Source organism: Musa acuminata, chromosome BXJ2-3 (assembly GCF_036884655.1).
Source record: "Musa acuminata AAA Group cultivar baxijiao chromosome BXJ2-3, Cavendish_Baxijiao_AAA, whole genome shotgun sequence".
NCBI lineage: Eukaryota > Viridiplantae > Streptophyta > Magnoliopsida > Zingiberales > Musaceae > Musa > Musa acuminata.
Window position 1 is genome coordinate 42,629,031 of NC_088340.1, and position 17,790 is coordinate 42,646,820.

The window sequence follows — 17,790 nt, forward strand, 5'->3', positions numbered from 1 at the left end:
TGTCCAATATTTCTGATTTAGTCTCACATTAGAGTATGTGGTTCTTGATTTATCAGAACCAGTTGAGGTCCTAATCTGCTTTGTGAGTGTCCAACAAAGAATAAATATCTATATGATCACTAGTGATGTTAGTATTAGAAAAGGTATTTTATGTCTAATATTACATCTGTTTATTTCATAGAATTAATCTATGCATCCAAAGAAGTTAAAATGAAGGTGAATTAGGATCAGGAAGATCATCTTATGATTAAGATACCCAATTTGCAACTTTGTTTTGCATCATCCTATTACATGAACACATTATCAGAAGTCATATTTTATTTGTAGGATACATTTGATGTCTTTTTCTTTTCTTTTTAATCAGGAGAAGATTACCTTGCACTTGTGCACTTTCCAGGGTGGAAGAACACCATCGGAGTATTGTATTGAGATGCTGCTCCATATTAAAGGGACACACTAAGGTTGAGTTGTTTTCGGTCTTTAAGTATCTTTGATGAATTTTTTATATTTAAAGCTACAGTTGATTTTTTTTTTCTCTAGTGAAAAAGTAAAAAAAATATTTACTAGAAAAAATATTTTTATTCGTGAATACAAAGGTATCGTTTTATTAGAAGATAAGATGAGAAAAAATCATTTAAGATGACATAAACATAAGAAACATTCGGATACTCAAAAGAAGTCAAATGATCAATATTAGTAGTATGAGAAGAGATATAGAAATACTTAAAAAAGATCTTAATAGAAACTATAAATAATGAGCTAAGTATTTTGAACTTAACTAAATATATATATATTTTTGACATATCTAAATAATGAGTAGTTGACCCCAAGTAATTAGGATTTACAGTTTTATTATTGTTGATGATGATAAGGTAAAAAAAGAAAGGAGAAAAAAAAAGGAAGCTATATTGAATTTTAATTCTTATGGATCAACTTTTATCAAACTGATGTTGTTTTACTATTACTACATTTATTTTTCTTCTTTTTTTCTTGAAAAGATTATTGCTACAATGAAGTGGACACAATTTGTCATATTATTGTGCATTTGGAGTTGAGCAAGCATAAATGTGATTCCAGGAATTGCATGGAGTGTCATTGGAAGCCAAGTATATGCTGGTTCTTATACATGAGAATTGCATCAGCCTGTTGCTGCATCAATCAGCATGCTACAGAACCTTTGTGCACTGCAATTTGCTGCAGGTATCAGGGAAGTCTTACCAGTGATGATTCCTGGGAACAAGGTTGAACATGTGAAGCCTGCAGGAGAAATGTGCAGAGCAAGTGTACTCGTAGTGTAAATGCTAATGGTGCCGAAAGGTAAAGAAAAGTTTGAGTTCCTTCTGAACAAGATTCTCATGTTCAGGTTTAATCTGCATCTCGAGGTAGTCTTCTTCCCCTGTTTCAGTCAAGTTTGGTGCTTCCCATGAATAAATAACTACAATAATCTGCACAGATTCTGATCCAACATATGCCTGCTCAGTCTGGAGCGCTCTCAGACAGCAGCTTGTACTGGAATCTATTTCTTTTCGAGCTCCAGTTGGAATCCAAAGTGGAGCTCACACAGCAATGCAGTAAAAAGCTTGAGAAGTACACCGATCCGGTTGATCTCAAAGCACCGCACGTGGAAGCACAATGCAGAGTTACAGGCTCAAACGTCACATGCAACCATTGATGAGCAAGAAGGAGAAGAGTAGTTTTCTTGCAGAAATCCTTCGACAATGGCAAGAAGAAGAGCACAGTCAAAAAAACTATCTCATAGTCTATATGGATCTGTGACTATTTACATGGAGCTGAAGTCTCGCCATGACATTGGCAGGAAAAAGAAGATGAAATGGCTAATCATGCCAGCAGAGGAGCATGACGACGCAGCGTTGGATGATGTAAAGCCTGGCCTTTTGCTGTCGCAGCGCCCTGCTGAGCCCTCCTCTCTGCGGCACCTTCCCATGGCTCCTCATCTTCATGCTGGCCAACACGTTGAAGTACCGATTCCTTCGTCTCTTTCAGCACTTCAGATGGAGTGTTTGCAGCTCGGTGGCTTTCTTTGGCAACGCATGGAGGGCTTATATAGGAGGAGGAGGGGGGGGGAGGGGGAACGGTGTGGGGGAGCAAGGAGGTGGTCCGACACCCGAAGCTCTCGCGTTGGCAGGAGCGTGCACCGCGCCCGTCCTCTGGGCCAGCGGCCACGCTCCCTGGCGGCCGTACGCCCTGCGCCTCGTGAGAGTGTGGAAGGCCCGTCCACCCGCATGTGCGCCCTTGCCACACTTGCACGCAGTTTGATGAGTGTGGACTGTGGAGGGGACGGAACTCTGGAGCTCTTCTGTATCTTAATCCCTCTCCGCCTCTCTCCACTTTGACCATAGCGAGTGGTTTCATTTGCCTCTGTAAAAACGAAGAACAAGAACTATGTTCTTCTCCTTTCTTCATCCTTTTGGAAATCTAAACAAAAGTTCTATATATACACAATTGTTAATGATGCAGTAAATGAAGCTGTTCGGCAAAACAGTACATCTAAAGATTCAACCACAGGAATGCAAATAAGCTGCAGGCCTCATGATCACTCTCCGGAATACAACCATTGAGATTCCATTAGCTGCAATCTCTGGTTCAGCAACTCCAAGAAAAGAAAGCTCACAACTCCCGTCAACACCAGCTGGAGAACACTTAGCACTCAATCAAAGGTTTCATATATATCTAATCACAGCTTGGCTCATCGCACACTTCTTCACAGTGGTTGCTTTATATGCTTGTTTGGGGCTTCTGCTTTCACAGACACAAAACTGACACTATCTCCTTGGATTAAAGATGGGTTGTTCATCCGAGGGAGTACGAGGCAAATCGTCATGTTGCCCTTTGAGATGGAGTAGAACTGTTGCCACAGTCTCTCAAAGAACAAGTTGGTGTAGACTGCTTGGCTCTCAACACCCCTTCGCTCTTATTTGGGCTACAAGGCATGTCTGTCCCTCCACTGTACTGTGATGTTAGACTATTACTGGCTTTCAAGATAGCCGAAGAGTCGAAGCTTGAGCCGTTTCATCGTTAGTTAACTCGTTTCTGAAGTCGCTTTCGTTATCGTGATTGTTCTCACTCAGTCGTTAGTCGTAACCAAAGTCGTGCTCAGAAACACTTCGCGAGGGTTAAAAAGAGTGGGAATCGACTCCCCAACCAATTCGAACCGAGGCGAAGAGAGCAAGGGAAGCAGAAGTGGCACCTCGAGGTCCTTATCGTACATGCCGGATCTATTGATTCTTTGAGGCTCTCGACGCTCTCCCGAGCGGAGCAGTGGTTTCTGATGGGAGAATGGTGAAATATTTGGTCGGTCTCGCTTAGGCTTTCTTGTTGACGGCGGAAGGGAAGATCTCGGTCCCTTTTCGGGATTCGCGATTGTTTTCTTGGGTCGAAAGTATGAGGGGAAGGGCCGGTGATGACGGCAATCTATTCAATTTCAAGCAGAGGAAGCGGTCCGGACGGAATCGGTGAGCTTCCGATCATCGGTTCATCTCCTCTTATTGTTTTCTTGGATTTCTGCTTGGAAAAGGCGAACCTTTTTGCGTGAATCTTCATAACCTTTCTTCTCCTCTTCTTCTTTTCTTGGACTTTCTGGGTGGAAAGTATAACGTGAGAGCGTCTGGAGACGACGACGACGACCCTTCCAAATTGAACCGGCACTAGTGTTCTGAATCATCTTTTCGTTTCTCTTGCTGTTTTCTTGGATTTCTGATCGTTGAAGACAAAGCTTTTCGCGTTAATCTCAACGTGTTTTCTTGTATTCTTCCCTTTGTAACACACGGTTTCCTCTTTCTTCTTGAATTCCAGTGGTTCTCTTTGTTACATACGTGAATTTGCCTTCTCTTTATTCTAGCGGAAATGCTCAACTTGAAGCTAATTCTTGCTTTTCTTCTTGTTTCTATAAATTTGCCTTCTCCTTTTTTGTTTCTTTCTTTTCTTTCGGCCACATTGCGAACCTGTTTATTTTGGTTTCAAATGTGGTCTCATGCATTGTGATGAAGGTCTGGGCAACACCAAACGTCGACTACATCAGCTCCAGCTGCGGATCATGGGTTACATCTTCTACTTACTATGTTAGTCTACTCCGTCATTGCGAGTGTCAAACATCCAAGGTTAGATTGTTGCATTTCCTTTGGCTTGTCGTTGTTAATTTACATGTATTTATGTTCTTCTGGAAAATGTTTGTTTTGAGGTGTATTGTTTCTCTGTTCTTTTCTTTCCTGTACTTGTACAGAACATTTTTTTGACCGTCAGAAACATCTACCAAGTTTTTGGTTTTTACTTATTAAAGCTTGACTGTGCCAACATTTGTTTTTGGACTGATACAGATTCACACCATCTAGTGTAGATATGGTTTCCAAGTTCAAACTCCTGTGTCATTGAGGAACAAGAAATTGGCAAATTGAGCACTGATGATGAAAGGCCACAAGCAAATGTTAAGTGAACCAACTCAAAGAAGCACATTATTATTACACGTGTATGAAGATACATCTCCAAGTGTTTGATACTCAACTTGGTTCAAAGATTAAAGTTGTTTAAAATCATACAAGAAGTTGCCGAGTTGCATCTCAGCATGAATAGGATATACTTCTTCAAACATAGCAATAACCCAAATTATTCTCTGCCAAGCATGTCACTCTCCTTCGCTGAGGATCGGAACAATCAGAGGTTTCAGCTGCGCAAGATAGACAATTGCCCACCTAGAAAGACAAGAAAGTAATGTGGTAAATAGACAAAAGAAAAACACGATAAAATGATGCTGATCACAAAAAGACTATAAAAGACTTCCAACACCATCTCTTATGCTGATCATAAAAGAAAAAATTCTCAGCTTATGTACAAGATCTCAAGTGGGGTGATAAACATCGCATGACAGATACGGCCAACCTATCATCTTCTTCTATTGCTCCATTATCTAGTTTGGCAGCTGTTTGTCTTAACTTGCATATATTATAAGTCATGCTCCTTTGTGATACTTTTTTGTGTTATATCAGCATTATGGGTAACTTATCTTAGATAACATGGAAGAAAAATAAAATGAGAAATTGAAACGATTCTCATTCATACAAGAATGTCATGACATAGAACGATGTGCTAAAAGAAAGCAACAAGAACAAATAAGGAAACTTACATCATCCAACAGCAAACTGTTGCCGTGATGACTAATGTTAAATGAAACCTGCAAAACCAAAACGTCTTTAATCATTTCATATTTTCATACCCCACACAATAACCAATAATAAAAATGTTTGACAAGAAATGAAAATGATAAAGTATGAGAATAGAATGAACCTTCATTTGTCGTGCATGTAAGCACCCTAAATTCCCTAATTAAATGCAACCCAAAACTCACCATCCAAATGTTGGAGTATTGTCTAAAGCTTAGGTTCTTAAAAAGTGAATCTAAAATCAAAATAGCATTTTAAAGCTTGATGCCCCAAAAGTGTTAACTGGGCCCATAATTCAATGTCAACTATTGAGCTAAATTCATGTCAAATTGAATCTAACTTGTCTCAAAGTTCAATTTATAATGAATAGGAAAAATTAAAGTGGTTAATTTTACAGTTTTAAGGAGACCATACTCTTACTAATATTTAGGCAATAGCTCATGATATTGTTGACCACCTATTACCAGTGCAAGTTGGCACCCATAATTAGTAAAACAGTGCAATGGCACGGAATGACTGTTCTGGCAGCCGCTCAGCACCAGTGATGCTGTCAGAACTTGAATCTTATGCTTTGAAAAACTCATTATACATCAAGGCTTTTAGTAAAATGTTTGACATTTATCAAATTGTCTGGTGAATAGATATTCCAACTATCTTTTAGGCAAAAGTCCATCAGACTTGAAAGATGTAACTCAGTTATGATTTATGTTTGCAGAAAGCAACTCTTCTTGGCTGAATCTTGGGAACAACGAGATGATGGGACAAACGAGATGTGCTGCTAACAAATTGTAAAAGGTTTCGTCATTAGTCAAATGAGCAATGGCTAATTGAAGCTATAATATTCTCTATGTATAATTCATGGTCACCACAAATACCATTAAATTTGCTGCAGTATATTTTAATGGGAAAGGTTGAAAGACAGTGGCATCAATCAAAGGAGACTTTATCCACATAAAGGGAGTCCTCAGTCTTCTAGTTTCTCTCTGCTAATAATTTTAGAATTCAAATAGGTAAATCTAAACAGTAAATCATAAGCGGGAGGAAGTTGGTTGAAATAAATATTCCATTGCAAGTGATTATATTACAAAATAGAAAGAATAGAAACTGATGGATCTTACCTAGGGATGTCAATTATACCCGTGGGACTTACCCCCTAATGGGGTGGGGATGGAAAAAATAAACGGAGATGGAGGCCGGGATAGGGGGCACTTTATATACCCACGCAAATATGGAACGAGAAAGGGTAGAGCACTCTCTACCTGGTACCCTACCTATTAATATGCAGGTTGAGATGTTAGGACCAAACACTAGATGGGCCAAGCTTTCATTATTCAAATTAGACTAGATGAACCTTGATTGAATCGATTATGATTCAATTAAGAACTATTCGGTTTAATTGAATCAAATGAAACATATTCTCATTTAATAGTAACAACTCATCCTCGTGGCCCCACGCATGCACACTCAATTCCTAATCGCAAGTGGCGCCACAGTGGTTGTTTGACTTTGTCTTCATCGGTCCTCTCTCCATCGACAAATGACGATTCCTCCAATGATCGACGAGATAAACAACGAACAACAACAACGATTCCTCGATATTCCTCTCTCTTTCTCCTCCTCTTCCAATCACACATTGCCTTCTCCCTCCTCCCTCTTCTCGGCTTCCCCCTTCATCGAAGCACCCCTGCCCCCTCATCACAACCATCACAGCTCACCCTGGGGCCCTTCCTCTCAAACGTTGCAACCCCCGCACCACTCCCCCTGCGCCTTTCCCTGGATTCTCCTCCATATTCCCCTTGCCTCTCGCCGGTTATGGTAATTTTGATTTTGTTTATATTTGAATATACTTTTTTATGTGTAAATTTTAATATTGTTAATTAGGTTTGATAGTAATTTTGTTTTTTTTTTAACTGAATAAATTAATTAAAAGGATATAGAGAACCCGTGGATTCCCCGCCCCCAACGAGGATTCCCCATCCTTGCCCCCGCCCTTCTAAATGGGGAATATGGGGGATCAAACGAGGATGGGGATGGGGGAGGCATTCTCCACCTCACCCCTCCCCATTGACATCCCTAATCTTACCCTAAGCACTAATACAAAAACTTGATTTCATAAGACTAATTCTAGCTCTCTATATTTCAAACTCTTTTCCATCTCATTGCTAACCATAGGCAAGTCTTTTGGCAATATCTTGGGCTCAACACCGATAAAGGGAAGGACTCAAAACTTGACAGAGGTCAAAGACATGCAACCTATAGTTGATTGCTAGCACCACAAGGTAAACAGAAAGTCATCCATATAATCAACCTCTAACAATTCATCACTGCAATTTCCTGACTCTGATCTTTGGCTTCAATGTGGAGTCAGGAATCTGCGAAGTCGACAATGTCGAGAGACCATGTCATGAAGATGAGTTTAAGAAAATTTGAAGGGTATATATATGGAAATAGTTACAAAGAAAAAATTGGTTCTTGAAAGAGATAGAATAATAGTTTTTCGACCATTTAATAGGGCCTTCCCACATCTATGATTAGATCCTTTAAATCAACAAATACCTGCAAATGAATCTTAAAAACATTTTGCACAACATTTATTTATACTATTACCGGAGAAAGATTTGTTTTTTCTTCAAAGCAATTCAACCAAAGATCGCAATGCAATCTACATCATCATATCAGGGAAAAAATCGAAGGATCGACATCTGGAGCTAAGGAGATCAAACCAAGTCGAATTTGTCCTAATCAGGGATTTGTGGGGGGGTACCAGATGCAAGATTAATCGAATGAAGAACATTACAGATTGACAATTTTCAGATAATTTTGGTGCTGAATGCATAGAAATAGAGGAAGGGAAGGAAAGGAAGCGATGACGTACAGATTAGTGGAGGGGCCGCGGTTGCAGCAGAGGCGGACGAGGACGGAGGCGACAACGCCCGCCACGAAGAAGATGATGGTAGTCATCAAGAACCCCATCGGAAGACCCTTCCTCCGCTACGATTCGATCTCCTCCTCCGCTGCGTCGTGTCCTCTTTTCTCTGATCGGCCGTCGAGGAAGTTGGTGCTCAAATCCGTACCCTATAATTCATTGGATTCGGGTTTTGAGTCAATTTGGGCCATGATCTATGCCGGCCCAGTCCGCTGGTTTGACCCAACCCCTTTCCATTTCCCATTAACGCGATCTAAAGCTCAATATTGAATTTGAAAATACCTGTTGCCGCTCTTTTTCCTCGCTGTTCGTGGAGCCCTAGCTGTCCCCGTCTCCCATCTCTCTCGCTGCTCTGCCGACCTCTCGGTGGCCAGCAAGAGCCGTAGGATCAGCCCAGCCAAAGGAGCAGGAGAAGCGACAGCAAAGCCAGCAGCGGCGACCACAGAGATAATGTATTTGATCAGTTCCTTTCATCCTCCAATCTTTCTTTGGTTACATAATAGATCCTTATATCTCAATTTGGATCTTTTCTCGAACTGTGTTTCTTCTCCCTCCATTTTGACCTAATTTTTATTTCTGCAACGCGATTAATGTAGTTTTCTTCCTAAAAAGTTCCATTTGTTAGCATTTGATGTGGATCCTCTCACATCTTGGATTGCAATCTTTCGTCCTTATGCAAAAATCAATGTTGTTCTTTAAATTCTCAACTTAGCTCTCAGTTTTTGTAGCCATAGGAGTTAGTATTGTCACAAAACAAAAGTCTAGATGGTGGGGAAGTATCCATAAAACAGATTCCAGATGTGAAGGCAAGAAGCTTGTTTTCAAAATCAAACAAGGGTCATGAACAAGGCCATCATCTTGTTGATTCATTCATTCCTATATCACTGATTGATAGTTAATGATAGTTTGCCATCATCTTTTTTCCTTTGAGTTTGATTGGTTTTGTTGGTATAATGTATCTGTTCATCGTCTTAAAAAGTCAATGTTACTGATATAAGAGTCAAGCTATAGTTAACTGCTGAAAAATACATTGAACAATTACATTGTAGTGAACTTAGTTGAAGTTGATGAAGTGTTTTTGCATTGAATTTGTTATATATGTGGTTGCGTAAGACCCTTGCCACCACCTGTGTCTACGGATAAGTTTGTCAGTCTATTGTAGTTTGCAAACAACATTGTTATGCACTATCGCTTATTTAGAATTCCAGATGATCAAACCGTGCATTTGCTGAAGCATGCAAGACGGGTGCATTGGATGTTCAATCTAATAGCATTTTTTGTCGCCTACTTATTAAAATGATGTGAGCTTAACGTACCTTCGAGTTAGCATTATAGATATGAAGATGACACAATATTAACCGTCTTGTTATACAGTTCTTTAGAAATTTCAATGTCATGTGCACTTTGGCCTATGAAATTTTAGGGTAATATAGTTGTGCTACATTTGAGTTGCAGCAAATGGCACAAGCAGCAAGGCTGAATCTGAGGCTGCAGAAGGAACTTAAGCTGCTTATGACTGACCCACCTCATGGAGTCTCCCTTCCTTCACTGTCTGATAACCCAAACCTACCGTCTGTATCACTTTTAAGCATTGAGGCCCGTAAGTTAATATATTTTTTTTGTCAAATTTAATGTTAGGTTCTTCTTTTGATGCTGTTTGTTGGGTGACTTCGTTTTTTCTTGGAATACAGAGATTGAAGGACCTGAAGAAACTGTATACTCCAAAGGCATTTTCACCGTCAAGATTCAAGTGCCTGAAAGGTGTCTGTAACTTTAGTTATCTTTGGTAGATCAAAGAGTGTTTTTCTCATTCCTCACTGTTTGTCTCTGTAAAAAATTTCTGGTAACAAGATTGAAACTATTTGAATGCAGATATCCTTTTCAACCACCGAATGTGACCTTTGTTACACCAATTTACCATCCCAACATTGATAATGGAGGCCGCATTTGTCTTGATATTCTCAATCTGCCACCAAAGGTGCATGATATAGTCTAAATTGCTATCTCATGATGAAAGCTACAGTAGGTTTTTCCTTATAAACAAAATTGCATGTGTGAACTTTCAAATGATCATATTTTCATGTATGTGTCCACAAGGTCTTACATGTTCTTTAGATACGCAAAAGTCCAATGAGCTTTCAGAAGTGCCCTTCATGACTATTAGTTGTTCCCATATAACTGTTGGCCAGACTTTTCTACTACCTCCCTTCTACTCCCCTCTTTCTCTCACCCTCACATGTCCTTCCACCTGTGTATTCCTTTCTTTACTTCCCATTTGCCTTCTTTCTCTCCTATTCTCATGGTATTTCTTCCTTGTGCTCCCATTTGTTTTTTGGTTGGGCCTGAGTGGCATCAAAAGACAATGATGTGATATATATATTATTAAGCAGGGGTAGAGAAAAATCAGCCAAGTTGATGAAAGCTCTGAAGCTATCATCAATTTATAGTAATATATATGTTATTTAAAACTTTCGAAGAATATTCATGAAATTTTTTATCCATAGGGTTGCATATCCAACTACCCCTTTTCTGTGTGAAAATTAATGATGTGATACCTTCTTTGATATTGTTCTTTTCTGGTCTTTGCCTGAGATCTTCTGTGTACAAAACATGACAAGAACTCTTATTTCACAGGGTGCATGGCAGCCATCAATGAACATTTCAACTGTCTTAACAAGCATTAGATTGTTACTGAGTGAGCCCAACCCTGATGATGCTCTAATGGCTGAAACTGTGAGTATTAGTGATGCCATACATGACACAATGTGATTGCAGCAATTTAATTCTTTTTTGTCTATCGTTTTCTCAGAGCAGGGAATTCAAGTATAATAAACATGTCTTCGAGCAAAAGGCCCAAACTTGGACAGAAAGATATGCTAATCCTGGCTCTACAGGGAGAAGTAGTGATCATGCCCTTTCGACCAGCCTGAACGTGGTAATGGATAGCATCTATTTCTTTTTCTTCTTGATCCTATTTTGTTGAACTATAGTGGAACAAAAATGTTCAAGAAATCAACGAGAGACTTAGTGATGCTTCTTGCATTTCAGGCACCATTGGAACACATTCACGAAATTCCAGCCACTGAGATCCACAGGAGGCACAAGAAGCTTCGCCTAACATGTCAAGATCTATCAACAAACCCAACAACACCTACTGGAATCAGCAACAATGATGAAAATCAGAATGTAGTACCTACTCAACAGCGATCTGTATCGGACAGGCAGCAAACAGGTTCATCTCGTGTTGAGTGGTCGCTGTGTGCCAGTGCCACAATTCACAAAAGATCTCTTGATGAGCATGCTGAGGAAGCTGTGAAAGATGATCCCAAGCAGGTGGAAGCAAGTCCAGAATTCCTAGAGACAATCATCGTATCTGACAGTGAAGAAAGCGATGATGAAGATGATTCACCCTCACAATTTTTGCGAAAGAAAATAGTTTGAGATATTGTCTTAGCCTGAGCTGAAAAAAGAACAAGAAGCACTGTGAATCTACCACAATTCTGATCCCGAGCTCAGTTGTAATATACAAAGTTGTATTCAAATCTTTTGTTTTGAGGCATTGACATGATATATAAATCCAAACTCCAAAATGTTGCCATGTATACGATGTGATGCCTTTAGAACAACTATTTGGGTTCACAGATAAAACTGCACGCCTTTTCTATGTGGATGAGATACGTTACCGTACACGAGACAGAGAGAGATAGATATGGGCCGGGCCGTAATGTCCATTGGGCCGGCCCATTAGCCAACCAGCCTTGAACGTGGTTGGAAGGGTTGGCAGTTGCCGCTCTCAACTCCTCTGCCTTCAAAAGCGTACATTCTCACGGCATCTTTCAGAGACTTCGAATCCCTCACTACCTTCACCGATATGCTGCTTCGATATCTCCTTTTGCTGCTGATACCATCGCCGGCGACGTCGCAGTCATGGCAACCAAGCGAGATTCCCAGTACTGCTACCAACAGTACGTCTTCTTCGAGATGTGCAACAACCGAAAGCCATTTTGCTCAGTAAGTGATAGACCTTTGGACTTCTGACGCATTTCCCTTTCAGCTGAAAGGCGTTGGAGCAGTGCAAAGAGGCTGGGAAACCCGCTAATGACCGGAGATGGGAGGCTTTTGGCTTGTTCAGGGATGAATCTGTTGTGCTTTGATAAGAATGGTACAATTGCGTGGATCGTCCCTTTCCAGTATACCTGCAGATTAGACATAGCCCCGGTCAATGATGACAGAGGCAAGGTAGATCATAGCAATCTTGTTCTTGCAATATCCTCATCGAAGATGTGGAACTTCAATCAATGGATCGAGCAACAGGGGTTCCTTGATCTATTGACTAGTGTGAAGCAGTCATCAAATTATTTTGTTGTCATACCATTTTAACTTAATAGTTTCTGATAATTTGCATACTGTTAGATCTATTTGGTTGCGGAAGATCGGGTTTTGAGAATAACACCCCCAAATATTGGTCGTTCTGCATCCACAGTCGAAGTATTCTTTGGCACGAACTCAACCTTTGGTTCATCAGGGGAAATAATTGGAATTTCGATAAGCATCTTGTATGCATCAGTATTCGTTTCTGTAAGAAATCGAGGACTGTTTGCTTTACTGCTGAAAGGAGAACTTCTGTGGACTGCTGGGCCTATGCTTTATCGGTTTGGTTACCGTCAAGGCTGTAAGAGAAACATCACAGATTGCTACTTCAATTCAGTTCCTGTTGTTGATCAGTGTGAGGGGACTCTTTATGTAAGATTCTATGCCATATCTTTTTCTTGCTTCTAATAAGCTTGATATATGATGTTCAATCTAACTTGCTGCTTTACCCATATGTCAGTGGACAGTGGCACCAAAATTGTAATATACTAAATCTGGCATTCTTATGCAATCCAAAATCATTAGATTGAGCTCATATTGGATTACAATTTTGTGTTCTTAGGAAATGGTCATAGTAGGTCACAAGAGCTCTTTCCAATTAAACCTTTCACAAGCCTGTATAGTATCGTTCAATAGTGGTTGATTGAATGAGATATCTAGAGCTCAAATTCAGTAAAAAATTAGTATGACAGGCGAAGATGCATCGCTGAATTTGACTATTGATTGATAAATAGAAGAGACAAAAGTTGATTCTCTTTAATACAGCTTGTAGTTGTAAATATGCAATATAAAGTATATCTCTTATATATGCAGCCTAATCTTACTATATACTGAAGTTGCTTAGTTGTGCCGTGTGCAGGTTTCGAATACTGAAGGACAGGTCTATTCATTGTATATCCGGAGTCCTCACTTCAGATGGATCCAAGATTTCAGCTCAATAGACAAGAAGATCAATATCATACCTGGAAATAATGGGCATTTGTATCTAATCTTCCCAAGAAAGGCGGTACTCATGTCACTCGATGTTGCTACAGGAAAAATGTCGTGGCGAAACAATGTCGGTCCCTTGAGTGCAGAAACCATCTTGCCTGTTGTGGATTCTAATGGTAAACAACCAGTCATATGACATTGAAAATTCTGTCAGATTGAATGTTCTAAGATGCCTGAACCGAAACCATTTCCACTCTCAAAATTCTTTCATTGTCATATTGATGTTCTAACATATTACTGATAGTTTGTCCATTTTACTGCAATGTATATAAGGCTGGATATCGATTGGCTCATTGGATGGATATCTGTATTCCTTCTCCCCAGTGGGGGATCTGAAGAAGTTCCTGCAAAAGACTGCATCTGATTCAGTCATTCAAGCTACTCCAGTCCTGGACTGCTCAGGATTTGCAGTTTATGTGCCTCAAACAGTCATGGAGGGGAAGTCAAGCCGTGTGATTGGTGACTATACTTTCATCTCTGCACTAAAGCCACTAAGTATTGTGTTCACTCTACTGGCACCAGCTACAGGAACTGTTTATTGGGCTGACAACCATCATGGTAGATCTTAGTAATCTCATCTTCCTTTCGAAATATACAAGATTAACATTAATAGTACTATTGATCTTATATCAGGTGAAGTGTCATCCTTCTTGTCCAAGAGCGATCTACGCTACTTTGAATTGGATGACAGGATTCTTCTTACTGTTCTTTCTGCAGGAAGTGAGTTTGTTATCTATGTGGAACACATCTTTTGCAATCTTGTTCTCTCTGCCATCCTCTGAAGGTGTTTGTAGCTTAGAGAAGCGCTTTTACGTAATCTGAAATCTTCTGTTTTTGCTCTAAGAAAATGTATTATCTTCCTTTAAATCTTATCCAACAAAAAAACAAGGATTAGGGGGTTAATAGTGTCATATAAACTCATGTATTTGCTGCACAAGGGAAAGTGTCTTCCAAGAAAATGATCATGGCTACTTTCTCCTGTTTCCTCTTCTTAGCTTGCAGAATTGTTCAGGAATTTGCACTGAAAAATTATCCTAGTGTGATAATTATCTCAGCTGTCAACTGATCAAGAAAAAGAATAAAAAATGCAATGCTTTGCCTCCTAACTTGGTGCTATATGTGAATGCAGGGATAGGCAGCAGTCTTCCATGCTATTCTGCAGGTAGCAGTCACTTGCATAACATCTTCACTTCTGATACTTCATCCGACATTTGATGCTGCCTCCTCCTCCTGTTTGTTTGATCAGGCCAAAGAATTGCTTGGACCTGCTCACAATCGAATCCCAGATTCGTCACCACTGATGCAGGTGAGGACAATCCCGCTTCTTGGTTCTGATTCTTCATGCGATTACCATCTTATTCTTCCTGCTAATTGTAGGCAATGAAAGAGCAGTCCTGCTCTTCCTGTTCTTCCAGTTTGTGATACTGCTCATCTTAGGCGGAACAGTGCGATCTTGCTGCGTCTTCTGGAGGAAGAAGAAGCTACAAGATCATGGTCTCGGGAGATTCCTCGACAAGAGGGTGAGTGCATGTAAGATTCTGCACCCAGCACCAACTTCATCTCTTCTCACCTCACCTCCTCATCAAATGCCAGAGGTCTCTTCACAGAAGGAGGAAATCATTCGACAGGATGATCTCAGAGCTAGAGGAGAAGGCAGCTGAAGACGCCACCAACGACGAAGCACTGGAGCGACTGGGAGAAGCGGTGACAGCGAAGGAAGGAGTGGTGAGAAAGCTATCCACTTCTTACAGCCTCGGCAGGGACAGAACAGGTTCACGTCGAGGATCCATCTTGCCATTGTATGATGACGGGAGGAAGAAGAGCCATTCTTTCCACTGTGCAAGGAGAGAGAGCGTGACGATCTTTAACACGTACAGCGACACGTCCTCTTCAGATGAAAGCAGGAACAGCAGCAGCTACCACCATGAAAGTGGCAGTGGCGGCTGCTCGGACGAAGCAGGGCCTTCGAGCAGAGTCGCTGCGGCCGAAGGAGATGGAGAGGGTTCATCGGACGCTGCTTCTGAAGCGAGAACGTTCGCAAATCCGATGTTTGTGGAAGACGAGAGTGACAGCGTTCGGCATTCGCGAGATGAGGAGCTCACGAGGGACCCAATGCAGGAAGGTGTGGGTGCGAGGGGAATGTGGTTGAAGCGGAGGAGAACACTGTCTTCAACTAATTGAGCTGTTAATTAACTCTACATTGAGAATGTATGTGTGCGTGTGTTTGAGGATGAGGAATCTAATGGAGATGTTGGCAAGTGTTTCTTTATTAGGGGTGGGGGAATTAAGAACACGAAGGATATAGGTAAAAGGAATACGTAAATCATGTTCGTTTAAGGGAGTCTAATAAATCAGAAGATAAGATCGAATGAGCGAACATTATTATCAAGGATGCAAAGGAGAATAGAATTAATGTGATTCGTATAAGGCGAAGGTTACGAGAGTTACGGTTTTATCTTTTCATCGATCAAGATACAAAGTTAAGTTATCAATTATTTGAAAAACACAAAGTGTTAAAGTAGTTAGTTGAAAGAGACAAGAAAGTGATGATGAGTCCATATATACTTAGCTACCCAAAATTAAGTTATCAATTATGTTAGTTGCAAAAGTAGATCTATCGATTACAAAGAAAGATATGTAAATGCGAGACAATGGATAGTAGAACCATGAACATAACAACGTTATAATCTCGTAGAAGAAGGATTTTCACGAAGTTATTGATTCTTTGCTTTTACAAAAAGAAAGCGTTTGATCGTGAAAGAGGTCAAAGAGATGAAGAACGTAAAAGTAAACTTCAAATATCGAGACAAGACTGAAGGACAGAAACCTAAAAACTTCATAAGACCAAGGTCGATAAATTTCTCATCAAAATAGTCGGGAGATTCTTTTGACCATGTTTCGAATGGAAATTGTTTATCTCGTTCTTCCCATGACCTGAATACTTACTGTTCTCATCTACTTTCACCAAATTAAGCAGTCAAGTTTTTATAATACTTGAAGGATTACCTGATGAAGAACTCTACGATAAATGATCGTGTCGAGAAGCAGCTACACAATGTTCAGATTGCTGGTGTTACATTCATGCATAACATAGCATAAAGTGAAGCATTAGGTGATGAAAGGAAGTTGGAGCGAGCAAGCAGCAGCAGCAGCAGCTATTTCCATCCAAATCCCAAATTTTGTAAGAACTTCTCCATGTTACATGTGAATACTGTTCATCAGATGATAATGCACAAACTGATTGATTTATTACCACCGAGAAGATATTATCAAATGTCAAAATATAAATTAAATTCTGGTTTACAATACCGTTTGATATAGTTCGATAAGAGTAGTGTTTGTCACTCCGACAATCTATCAATACATGAACACGGTATAACTATAGGTTCATACCAAACATAGAGCTTGTATCGAGCAATATATGGTTTATATCAGGTAATTTTTTTTAATATTTATTTTTCTTATTTTTTTAATTTGATACATATAATATATATATAATATACATATATATACATACCTATATACATATATAAATATATATATATACATACATGTATACATACATACATATATATATACATACACATATACATATGTATATATATATATATACATATATATATATATATATATATATATATATATATATACATATGTATATATATATAAATATACATATGTATATATACATATACATATTAATCTAAATCGGTCTGACTTCGTTGCCAAGTCAAGGGGAGACTTGACTTGACTGAGATAAGCCCGTCGAGAAGGCTTGCCTTCAAAATAAGTCTGTTCCTTTCTTTTTTGTCCTTCGTTGTTCCTTCTTCTTCGGACTGACTTCTTATCTTTCAGTCTCCGACAAGTACAGTTCATTGTTGCTTCTTCTTTGGACTAACTTCCTCTTCTTCTTCATCTTTCGGTCTCCAATATTCTTTTCATTGTTCCTTCTTCTTCGGACTAACTTCCTCTTCTTTATCTTTTGATCTCCGATATTCTTCTCTTCTTCTTATCTTTCAAACTTCGATATTCTTCTCTTCTTCTTATCTTTCAGTCTCCGACATGTACTGTCTCCGATATTCTTCTCTTCTTCTTATCTTTCAGTCTCCGACATGTACTGTCTCCGATATTCTTCTCTTCTTCTTATCTTTCAGTCTCCGACATATACAGTTCATTGTTCCTTCTTCTTCGGACTAACTTCCTCTTCTCTTCTTCCATCTTTCGGTCTCCGATATTCTTTTCTTCTTCATCATCTTCCAGGCTCCGACATGTACAGCAACATGTATCAGTACATCGGTACAATATCATATTAACGGCTACATACAAGTC

At 39.7% G+C, this 17,790-nt stretch overlaps 3 protein-coding genes across 3 annotated transcripts; 2 read left to right on the plus strand and 1 right to left on the minus strand.

The window, feature by feature from the left end:
• Positions 1–4,442: 4,442 nt before the first annotated feature.
• LOC135608422 (V-type proton ATPase subunit e1-like) lies at positions 4,443–8,234 on the minus strand. Its single transcript, XM_065101284.1, has 3 exons — positions 8,050–8,234; positions 5,138–5,185; positions 4,443–4,706 (listed from the first exon to the last, which is right to left on the minus strand). Exons 1-3 carry the CDS (start codon positions 8,145–8,147, stop codon positions 4,640–4,642), a joined length of 213 nt encoding a protein of 70 aa, XP_064957356.1. The 5' UTR covers positions 8,148–8,234; the 3' UTR covers positions 4,443–4,639.
• Positions 8,235–8,421: 187 nt separating this feature from the next.
• Positions 8,422–11,679, plus strand: LOC135608420 (probable ubiquitin-conjugating enzyme E2 37). The gene is made up of 7 exons (XM_065101283.1): positions 8,422–8,552; positions 9,556–9,700; positions 9,792–9,861; positions 9,973–10,078; positions 10,735–10,833; positions 10,910–11,035; positions 11,149–11,679. Exons 2-7 carry the CDS (start codon positions 9,559–9,561, stop codon positions 11,539–11,541), a joined length of 936 nt encoding a protein of 311 aa, XP_064957355.1. The 5' UTR covers positions 8,422–8,552; positions 9,556–9,558; the 3' UTR covers positions 11,542–11,679.
• A 273-nt stretch (positions 11,680–11,952) lies between these two features.
• On the plus strand, positions 11,953–15,730 carry LOC103980092 (protein GAMETE EXPRESSED 3). Its single transcript, XM_065097653.1, has 10 exons — positions 11,953–12,065; positions 12,155–12,339; positions 12,514–12,843; positions 13,331–13,577; positions 13,735–14,019; positions 14,095–14,181; positions 14,591–14,623; positions 14,708–14,767; positions 14,839–14,981; positions 15,055–15,730. Exons 1-10 carry the CDS (start codon positions 11,972–11,974, stop codon positions 15,640–15,642), a joined length of 2,052 nt encoding a protein of 683 aa, XP_064953725.1. The 5' UTR covers positions 11,953–11,971; the 3' UTR covers positions 15,643–15,730.
• The last annotated feature ends 2,060 nt before the right edge of the window (positions 15,731–17,790 follow it).

Excerpts from the sequence above, each read along its gene's own strand:
- LOC135608420 (XM_065101283.1), top strand. The coding sequence starts at position 9,559 with ATGGCACAAGCAGCAAGGCTGAATCTGAGGCTGCAGAAGGAACTTAAG. Across the intron at positions 9,701-9,791 it reads ACTTTTAAGCATTGAGGCCC|AGATTGAAGGACCTGAAGAA; the intron begins GTAAGTTAATAT and ends CTTGGAATACAG. Across the intron at positions 11,036-11,148 it reads TTTCGACCAGCCTGAACGTG|GCACCATTGGAACACATTCA; the intron begins GTAATGGATAGC and ends CTTGCATTTCAG.
- LOC135608422 (XM_065101284.1), bottom strand. The coding sequence starts at position 8,147 with ATGGGGTTCTTGATGACTACCATCATCTTCTTCGTGGCGGGCGTTGTC. Across the intron at positions 5,186-8,049 it reads CGCGGCCCCTCCACTAATCT|GTTTCATTTAACATTAGTCA; the intron begins GTACGTCATCGC and ends TTGGTTTTGCAG. Across the intron at positions 4,707-5,137 it reads ACAGTTTGCTGTTGGATGAT|GTGGGCAATTGTCTATCTTG; the intron begins GTAAGTTTCCTT and ends TTGTCTTTCTAG.
- LOC103980092 (XM_065097653.1), top strand. The coding sequence starts at position 11,972 with ATGCTGCTTCGATATCTCCTTTTGCTGCTGATACCATCGCCGGCGACG. Across the intron at positions 13,578-13,734 it reads GCCTGTTGTGGATTCTAATG|GCTGGATATCGATTGGCTCA; the intron begins GTAAACAACCAG and ends AATGTATATAAG. Across the intron at positions 14,982-15,054 it reads GGAGATTCCTCGACAAGAGG|AGGTCTCTTCACAGAAGGAG; the intron begins GTGAGTGCATGT and ends ATCAAATGCCAG.